This window comes from Pan troglodytes, chromosome 2 (genome assembly GCF_028858775.2).
Source record: "Pan troglodytes isolate AG18354 chromosome 2, NHGRI_mPanTro3-v2.0_pri, whole genome shotgun sequence".
Lineage (NCBI taxonomy): Eukaryota > Metazoa > Chordata > Mammalia > Primates > Hominidae > Pan > Pan troglodytes.
Genome location: NC_086015.1, coordinates 144,949,459 through 144,959,648, shown reverse-complemented (window position 1 = coordinate 144,959,648; position 10,190 = coordinate 144,949,459). Strand labels below are relative to the sequence as shown.

General features: G+C 40.0%; 1 protein-coding gene across 4 annotated transcripts; it reads right to left on the bottom strand.

The window, feature by feature from the left end:
* Window positions 1–502: 502 nt before the first annotated feature.
* On the bottom strand, window positions 503–9,208 carry RNF7 (ring finger protein 7). 4 transcript variants are annotated; one of them, NM_001252557.4, is made up of 3 exons: window positions 8,735–9,053; window positions 3,696–3,743; window positions 503–2,148 (listed from the first exon to the last, which is right to left on the bottom strand). In NM_001252557.4, the coding sequence occupies exons 1-3, from the start codon at window positions 8,907–8,909 to the stop codon at window positions 2,030–2,032; spliced, it is 342 nt and encodes a 113-aa protein (NP_001239486.1). In that variant the 5' UTR covers window positions 8,910–9,053; the 3' UTR covers window positions 503–2,029. The 4 variants fall into 4 exon arrangements, with proteins under 4 accessions (NP_001239486.1, XP_009444748.1, XP_054536191.1 ...); XM_009446473.5 differs by having other exon boundaries at window positions 907–2,148; window positions 8,742–9,208; XM_054680216.2 differs by lacking the exon at window positions 3,696–3,743 and having other exon boundaries at window positions 907–2,148; window positions 8,735–9,036.
* Between the last annotated feature and the right edge of the window lie 982 nt (window positions 9,209–10,190).

Here is a 10,190-nt window from a genome sequence, read left to right as displayed (position 1 = left end):
TGGAACCCAAAATTGTCCCGGCATGTTCCCTCTGATGAGTATGTATTAAACTTTCAGATGGCTGTGCAGATGAGCTGTAATCATCGCAGGCTGAGCAGCATCAGCGCTGCTTTGTCACAGTGCCTCCTCTTCCCTCAGATGCTGGTGTGTAGCATAAACAGGGCTTTGTTAGGTGGCAGGACTGTGGTTTTGCTGTGTGGAAAATCAAATTGTTACCACCATCCTCCACATTTCATTTATATACTGTCACACTGCCTAAAGTAACCTGACATTCTACTGCTTTCCTCTTCAATGCAAAGCCATGTATCTGGTTCACATTTTAAGGATGCAACCTTCTAAAAAGGCCAAACAGAAAGTTACTAAAACAGTTCACTGCACAATGATAAACATTTAAATGGCCAAAGATATTTGTATAATTTTTTCAGTAGCTAGAAAGACAACTGTGAAAAAATATAAAGCAAAAATTTCCAGAGAAATGTGATCAATAAAAAGTAACCCATATAAAAGCATACATAATTTTAATTTTTCATTCTAATTGTTATCTTTTTAAACATTCTATGTATCCACATCCCTTAGATTGAAAAATTCAGAATGGCACACTGCATCTGCAGATGTGAAAAGTTAAGATTCTAAGGTTTTTTCTTAAATTTGTATCAGTAGCCTCTACTACAGAAGAATACAAAATGAACTTGTGGTCCATTATTTGTTACAAAATAACCTCCCCTCAGTGTGAATCAGTTTGATAAAGTTTAGTATTTTCTCGCACTGTTTCCAGGTAATAAACCTTAAATTTTATTATTGTCAAACGAAAGAGCAAATGAATATGAATTTTTTCAAATTAAATGAAAGTATTTACTTGACAAATTAAGTTTAAGGTTGCACATAAAATTATAATGACAATTCAAATAAGGTAAGCAGAATAAACCATTTATTAAAACACTGTGTGATAAACTTTTTGATCCAATGCTACACTGGTAAACATTTTCCCTCATTAACATGTTACCTAAAACACAGTTAAATTATATCATCTGGGCCGGGTGCAGTGGCCCACACCTGTAATCCCAGCACTTTGGGAGGCTGAGGCGGGCGAATCACCTGAGGTCAGGAGTTTGAGACCAGCCTGGCCAACATGGGGAAATCCCGTCTCTACTAAAAATACAAAAATTAGCCGGGTGTGGTGGCACACACCTGTAATCCCAGCTACTTGGGAGGCTGAGGCAGGAGAATCACTTGAACCCGGGAGGCGGAGGTTGCAGTGAGTTGACATCATGCCACTGCACTCCAGCCTGGGTGGCAGAACAAGACTTCACCCCCACACACACACACAAAAAAATTATATCATCTGACCAGAACTAGAAAATACTTCTGTCCTTTACCACTCAATGATTGAACAGTGAGGTGAGTGGAGATCTAGGTTTTCTTGATGAATCAATGATACAGAATAGTAACTTTAAAGGCAATCAAAATTCCATATGCCCAAAAGTTAAATTTTATTTACCCTGTTCACTGGCCCAAACTTAAAATCCTCATATCACATAAAGATTTCATGGACCGTTCCCTCTCCCTGCCAAAAATACATATTAGGAACAAATTAAGAGTAAGAGTTGGGTTTTAAACTGCACTTTATTTGTTACTGTAACATTCTTTTTTAACTGATCAACCATAAGCATGCAACAAGTTCTCTGAAACTGCTTCCACTGCCTGTTGTATAGAAATGGGTAAATTATAAAGGTGATTCAATTTGGAGCTCTTTCCTTTTTTATAGCACTTCTAAGCTGTGTGCGCGACACACACCACAGAGGTAGGAAGGACCACCTTTAATAAATTATCTTCTTAATCGCAGAGAATTTCTGAAGATAAAACTGACAAAATGCTAAACCAAGGCTTTGATGAGTCCCAAAGGACCACAGATCCATTGGCTCCTATTTGAAGAATTCATCCCCTGTAGTGTTCTAGCCTTTGTAGGGCACTGGATTACAAGATCCACCAGGGCTCTGAACAACTGCGCTAAGAAGCCTTCTAACCACTCTCATTTGCCGATTCTTTGGACCACCCAGTCCTGCTGGCAGAGAGGGCAGCGATTGTTCTGTTTCACCCACAGGGACATGCAGCAGTTGTGGAAGGAATGATTACATTCTCCCCAGACCACTGAAAGAAAGAAAAAGAAGAGTTGACATTACATATTTCAATTTAAACACTGAACTCAAAATTATAGCTTATTTTATATTACAAATAATAATCTTGAAAAAAGATAGTTAATTGGCCAAAATAATGTTTTTCTATCTATAAAGAAACAGAAACTTAAATGTGTAAGTTACACAGAGACATAAGTCACTATTTGAGAGCCTTTCCATCCCTGTTCTAGAATCTATGGGTGATGTGATGACCCCTAGTTCCTACACAGCTCCACATGCTGTCTTCTTGAAGTTAGATGAACGGACTTGAACCTTCCTTAGATCTGACCTTCTCAGTCATGCACTGACCTTAGAGATCTTCTGGGCTTTATTTTATGGAAAAATGTCCTTCTAATTTTTATTTACCAAGACAGAATGAGTTGTAAATGTTTTTAGTATGCAGTAGGCTATTATAAATAACATGCTTCTAAACATTCAGTTGTGCATCTGAGCTGAGCTGTTTTCTAGAAGTGATGAATTGTGTTAAGTCACCCATAAGCAGTGCAATTTCTCATGTGACGATGAAATTTTCAAAGTGGCTGGCTGGAGAGAGAGGTCTCTCTGTGATCAAAGAAAGTGGCCTGCCCCTCACAATTCCCAAATTAATACTTTTTAAACAAGCAGCATGAAAGAAAAACTTTAAAACAAGGGAAATCATCCACAATCTAGAATGCAATCTTGAATTTGGGATTCATCTGTCCCTTGCTTGATCAACTGAGCTATATGACAAGAGAAAAAGATTAAATGAAAGAAATAAGGCAGAAAAAAAGAAAAAAATGCCTATGAAAATTGGCTACAGGGGGTAGGAAGCAAGGGTGAAACATTCTAAGCGTTTCAGGAGGAAGAACTGGATCAAAACTGCAAGAATCAATATTAAGAAGTTCTATGTACACCATGCAAACACAAAATACAAAGCCAATCTTTTATTCTAAGAAAATCTATAAACATGTTTATATAGCAATCTAGACTTGATCACCTCAAGAACTAGGGCATAAAAATCTTTGAACTGCCTAAAATATTTAGCCTACGACAACTTTTGTAGTCTAAGACTCTAAAGAAAATTTGATACACAAACCACATTCCAAAAATATACTTGAGACTTAGAATTTTTCTACTCTGGTTTTAAAGTTAAATACTGTATTATAAGAGTATTGAAAAGTGAAATGCCTTATTAGAACCCAAAGTGACCTATAACATAGCCAAAATACAAATAATGTTTTGACAAATTTCTGATTTTATAATTTTCTTAATAGAAAATATTTAATTTTTGATTACCAAAATGTTTATTATGACCATGTCTGGAATATATAACCAATTCTTCTTAATTATGGCAATAAAAGGATTTGCAGGTTCATTCCATTAAACTCTTTTGAGAACCAACATATTTTATATTAACAATGGATCACTGCTTTACAGTTTATTTTTGTGTATTGATAAAGTCAATCTTAATTTCAAATTCAAACATCCCTACTGAGAGAAAACCTTCAGTTGAAAAAGCCAGAGAACAAAATTACAACATACCAACACAGTCCTCTTGTTTGTTTTCAGCTTGACATCTAAGACAGGCATCTAAAAGTAAACAAATAGCAATTCTCATTCTGATGCTCAGAATGCAATTTTTAAAAACCAGACGCTTCAAAGTCAAAAGCCCTAAGGGTTAGAGATGGCAATAAAGACTCATACTATTAATTTCTCATCTGAACATAACTACTTACAGAGGAATAAAGTACAAGGCATTCTACTAATTATAACCAGGAGCAATTTCACAAGGGTTAACAAATCCTCTATTTTTATAAGCTCTGACGAAAAGATGTCCTGACGGTGCCAATAGAGAAAACTACTAGAGAAAAATATGCCATACTCCACTATATTCAAAGTTACCATACGCTTACTGGGCATGCTCATGGACAGTTTATTTTCAAGACACCCTTTAAATAAACCATATATATATGTTAGCATTTGTTTATACATACATCAAGAAACACTAGGATACCCAAGGAACCAATAATAAAGTTTACTGGCAGGGTTTGGAATGGGAAGGAGAGTTTTCACTCCTCTTCCAGGTAATATACATACCTTCCTCAATTTCTGAACTATATGAATATATAACTTACAAAAAATTAAATTAAAAAATTGCTTCTTTCATAAACAAGTTTTTTAAAGTCATCCATACTTACTGACACAGAAGCTTTCCTTTAGCAACTCCTAAGAAGCAACTTTTTACTTTCTACCCTAAGACACTTGAGAGTTCCTCTAAAATAAACTGCTTTGTATGCTTCCAATAGGTTGCTACTGACGGTCATCCAGACAAGGCTGGTGAGAAGCCAGTGAGACAGAGGGGAAAGCGAGGGCTGTGGAGCCAGATCTACGGTCAAATCCCATTTCACTGGCATTTATTAGGTTCAGGGCCTCGGACCAATTATGAACTCCAATTCCCTCATCTGTAAAAAAGGGACAATACTGTGAGGTATTTATATATTAAGTGGGGATGATACAAACTGGCGAGAATTTTACAGATAAAATAAGTAAATACTAGATATCCCTAAACACTAAGGTTTTTTCTTTGTAAGAAAATGCTCGCTTGTAATCCCAGCACTTTGGGAGGCTGAGGTGGGCGGATCACGAGGTCAGGAGATGGAGACCATCCTGGCTAACATGGTGAAACCCCGTCTCTACTAAAAATACAAAAAATTAGCCGGGCGTGGTGGCGGGCGCCTGTAGTCCCAGCTACTCGGGAGGCTGAGGCAGGAGAATGGCGTGAACCCAGGAGGGAGAGCTTGCAGTGAGCCGAGATAGCGCCACCGCACTCCAGCCTGGGCGAAAGAGCGAGACTCCGTCTCAAAAAAAAAAAAGAAAATGCTTGAGAGCTAAATGATGAGAACACATGGCCACATAGCAGGGAACAACACACACTGGGGCCTTTTGGAGGGTGGAAGGTGGAGAGGATCAGGAAAAATAACTAATGGGTACTAGGCTTAATACCTGGGTGATGAAATAATCTGTGCAACAAACCCTTGTGACACAAGTTTATCTATGTTAACAACCCTGTACTTGTAGCCCTGAACCTAAAAGTTTTTTTTAAAAAAAAAAGAAAGAAAATACAGATAAGTCTGAGCCCAAAGTATTTACCCAACAATGGTAAAGTATTTTAATAAATTACTTTATTACTGGTTTCTTGGGTATCCTTCTAGAATTTCTTGATGTATATATAAACAAATACTAACATTATATGTATGGGTTATTTAAAAGGGTGCCTTGAAAATAAACTGCCCATGAGCATGCCCAGTGAGCTTATAGTAACTTCTAATATAGTGGAGTAGGTGTAAATACTAAAAATGAGATCCTAAAGGCTGTACTAGAAGTTTTCAAAATTCAATCTGGAATACTATCAGCTTAATGAAAAAAGTAATATAGAATATTTTAGGGAGCAAAAATGGACTCGTTCACTAGCTGGAAGAGGAGTCAGAGTTGGGTAAAAGGAAGTTTGAACCAACAGAAAATAGTTTTTAACATAAATAGGAGAAAAATAATTCTGTAAAAATAGAAACACGGTTAAGTTGAAGCCTGCTTCTCTTCTTACACTGGATTCTGCTCAGGCATTTGTTTGCTCCTCTCCACATGCTCTTACCCTTAAAAAAACACCACTGCCCTAGTCTCTTCAGTGTGGATTAAAAACAACCACTGCCTCCTGAGGTTTTCTTCAATCCCACAATTACTATCTCCTCTGTGCAAGGAGTTATGCACTGGGGACACCAAAATGACCAAGGCTGGGTCTCAAGGGGCTCAGGAGCAAATGGGGACGTAGACAAACACCTAAATATCATGAGGGTTGTGATATAACAGTGAAGACATCCTACCTGAATCTGGCGCTAGTTCTGTGCAATCACAGAATTTTAATATTAAGGTTGGTGATCCCAACTGCCTCTTTACAAATTAGGAAAATAAGGCTCCAAAAAGTTATGTGAAATATCCAAGGTGATACAGTCATGAAGGGTTACTCTGGCTATTATAACTGGCTGTACTAGCAAACCTATTCCCCTTTTCATCAGCACTTGCTCACTGTGTAATCATCACTCCTTTCTGAATGAAGGGAGGAGAGTGGAAACGAAGAGAGTGTTATCCATATCAGAATGGGCTGACAGGCAAGTCTTGGGAGCAGAAAGTATAATAAATCACAAGTGTGTGAGACAAATTCCAAATACTAAGGAAAGGGAACTAAGTGGGTTCTTGTTGCTGAATCTAGGAATCTCTAAATTACACTTATAGCTCTGATGTAGATTATCAAAACTGACCCAAATCTACACAAATTCCTAAAGTTTCAGATAAAAGATAAAAAATTGCTTTAATGATCTTCCTAGAATCTAAAACAGCACATTTCTAAGGAGTACAATAACACCTTTTAGAACGATGCTAGGGTAAGGACTAGGAAGTCTGGAAAAAAAATTTCCTTCTGCTGTCACCTGACCTCTAAGTGGGTTTTAACACCTCATAAACAAAATACAAAGGTCTAGCCTAGAATAATTTCCTGAACCCAAAGTACAGCTGTTGTAAATATGCAAGACTGATCCTGTAGTAGCAGCATACTTGCTATAATTAGAAAGTTTATGATGAAATGTGTCATTTATAGTCTATACTTTGACCTACATTAAAATCTCTCAGTAAAGTTTATTTGTTGCAAAGTTTCAATCATTATTTCAGGTTATACATTTCCACTTACTCTTTAAATGTTTTTCCTTTGGGGAGGAAATAGCTTTTTGGGAGACAAATCTTTTGAAAATACCCTTTGGGAACATTATTTTTAAACTGGAAAGGAACTAAGTGAAAGCTTAGTTTCCTTTAAACTAAAGGAAATTTATTTAGGAGATAAAATGTTTAGCGAAACTTGTCTTAAAAAAAAAAAAAAAAAAAAGAGTCTCCTGGATCAGTTAAAAATGCTTCCCAAACTAGAAATTATGATTCCTAAGTGGGGGTAGGGGCAGCTGTATTGCTGGCAAATAAACTAGATACTTTTAAAGCCTCATATGTTTTGTTTGTTTGTTGCTGAGACAGGGTCTCATTCTGTCACCCAAGCTGGAGTATAGTGGCAGTGGCAGTGGCAGGAACAAGGCTCACTGTAGCCTCGACCTCCTGGGCTCAAGGGATCCTCCCACCTCAGCCTCCAGAGTAGCTGGAGGCCACCATGCCTGGTCAGCTTTTTATTTTAATTTTTAATTGTACATACAGGGTCTTGCGATGTTGCCTAGGCTGGTCTCAAACTCCTGGGCTCAAGTGATCCATGTAAAATAAGTGGGTCATGTCTAATATCAAGGTCTTTCAAAAGAGAAAGATAAAAATATCTGAATCCAATTGTTGTAAATCCTCTTTGAAACAAGCCCTTAGGAATAAAAGACAAAAGAGCATAAACTGCGAAATCTCTTGATTCTGGTATGTTTAAAGTCTCACCCCCCTTAAGGTGAGCAATTCTCTGTATGTTCTCCAATTCTCTCATTTTTCAAGACAAGTCACAGTTTTCAAACGATAGAAATGTCCGTTTTCTTTAACTACCCTCAATAAAGAACTCCACTGAAGAGGCTCTCATAGTAATTTTAAATGCCCTATCTGAAAATACAACTTGCATTTAAATAGCACCTGCTTTTCAAAGTGGTCTGAGTTCTTAGAACCATATAAAATATAACAAGATTAAGCTGTTCTGAAAAGTTTCACTTGGTCTAATATTTTAACTCAAAATATCACAGAAAGAAGACATATTTGTAAGAGGGTTCTCCACAAAGCATGACTCAGAGCAGCACAGTATCTTCTCCAGGAAATGGCATCCAATATGGAGAGGGGGGTGTGATGGAGGTGAAGTTTTACGTTTCTGAAAAAAGGGCTTACAATTCTTCAGCTTCCATGAAACTTAGATATTCTTGAACCACACTGTCCCCTTCAAGCCACGCTAGTGCTATCTGAACCGTCTTAGATCAATCCAGATTTAAAAGCCATTCGAAGAGCGGCGGTAAGCTAATCCGGAAATGCAATGGCTATGAACACTTTCCTGCGTCCCTCGAGAAGAACTAAGGGTGTCGTTTTGTGGAAGATGACTCTGGAGCATCACTTTGGTGGTGACCAAGACTATTAAAGTTCACTGCTGAATCACGGCCTTTACCCTGACCACCTTGTGATGAGCTTTTAGAGCTGGGGCTGGGGCTGGACACACAAACCGAAGTGTTTCCTGCTAGTTCCCAACAATCACCCGGTTTTACTTTCTTGGTCACACCCATCACTACCTGAAATTACCTCGTTTAACTCCGTTTATTGCCCGTCTCTCTCCCTAGAACACCAACCACCCGGCGCCGGGCGCCTGTTGCACAACCCCGCAGCCCCAGGCGGCGGCCGCAGCCCTCAGGAGTCGCAGCAGGAGCGTGGCTCCGCGTTCCTCCGGCGCCGGGGCAGGGCGACCTCCACCCACTCTCCCAGGCAGGGCACTTTCCGAGGCTTCTGACGGACGCCCGTCCCTTCCCAACCCCAAGGTCGGCTCCCGGAGGCCGCAGCGCGGCCCTGGCCTCGCGTGCAGCGCTTACCCATCACCTGGACCCTGCAGATGGCGCACGTATCGCACTCCACGTCCCAGCTCCACATGGCCACCGCGTTCCACTTCTTGAGGGAGAACATCTTGTCGCCTCCCGACTTGGAGCCTGAGCTCCCGGAGTGAGAGGCCAGGGCGCAGGTTTCCTCTCCGTCTTCCACGTCGGCCATGGCGGCGCCGCGGAGCCGACGGCGGAGACGTTGGCTTGGGGAAGGCGGAAGGCTAGGGCGGCTCTCTGGAGCCACCCGACGGGCCACAGCGCCGCCCGCAGGCCGCCTGCAGGCCGCCAGCCACCGTGGTGCCTAGACCCCGGCCGCCCACGATTGGCTGGCGCGGCCCAGTGTCGTCACCTGACGCCAGCGCCGGGGGGGCGGGCAGGCCCCGCCCTCGCCGTCCTAGGGCAACTGAGAGGGCTCGGGCCCCTTTGGGGCGACGCCGCTGAATCTGCCTGCTGCGCTGCGGGGTGTTACGTCTGAGCAGGCGCACAGATTGTGCAGGAATATGTGTCCTGCTTTACGGCTTCATTAAAGCTACTGCTCTCAGAAATTATCTTGTTAATTTATTCGTTTGTCTCTTCCCTCCCAAACGTAAAACTCTATCAGAGCAGGAAACATGTTGTTACGACCACATTATCCTCGGTATCTGCAAAATGCCTGGCCACAGGAGGCGCAATTATTTGTTGAGTGAATTAATGATCTTAAAGATCTAGAAATCTGGTTCAGTGATTCTCAAAACTTTTTGGTCTCAGGACTCCTTTTCACTTAAAAATTATTAGGACCTTAAAGAACTTTTATTTATGTAGGAAATGTATAAATACATATATGTATATATATATATACACACACATTATGTATGAATATATATACACATATACAATGAATATATGTATATTCATATATATAATGAATATATATTCATACATTTCCTGTATATGTATACACACATATATAGAGATTAATGTTTGCTTTTGAAGAAATTAAAACATTTTAAAATGTATTCATTAAAAATCACAGTAATAACCTCATTACAGGTTATCATTAGAGGGATGACTTCACATACCATGTAGTTGCTAGAAACTCCGGTGTACACTCGTAGAATGAGAGTGAAAAGAGAGAAATAGCTCTAAATATTGTTAGGCAACTAGTTTGCCCTCTTTTGACCCCTAAAAGAGGTCAGGATCCCAGGAGTCCCGGTGTTTGGCGACACAACCCACACTTATTTTTCAGGCCCCGCTCCCTCAGCTGCACAGTTTCCATTCCTTCTGCTCAGTACATTTGAGCTAGTTTAACTTCCTCTTTTTATATGTAGGACTAATGAAGTCTGAAGAAGTGAAATGACAAAGATCACATCGTTATTGTAGTAGTGCTTCTACGGCTAGCCCACCATCACATGTGTTTCCAAGAAAGCCGGTATCTCCATTGAAAAGAAAACAGAAGCACAGCCAGCCTAAG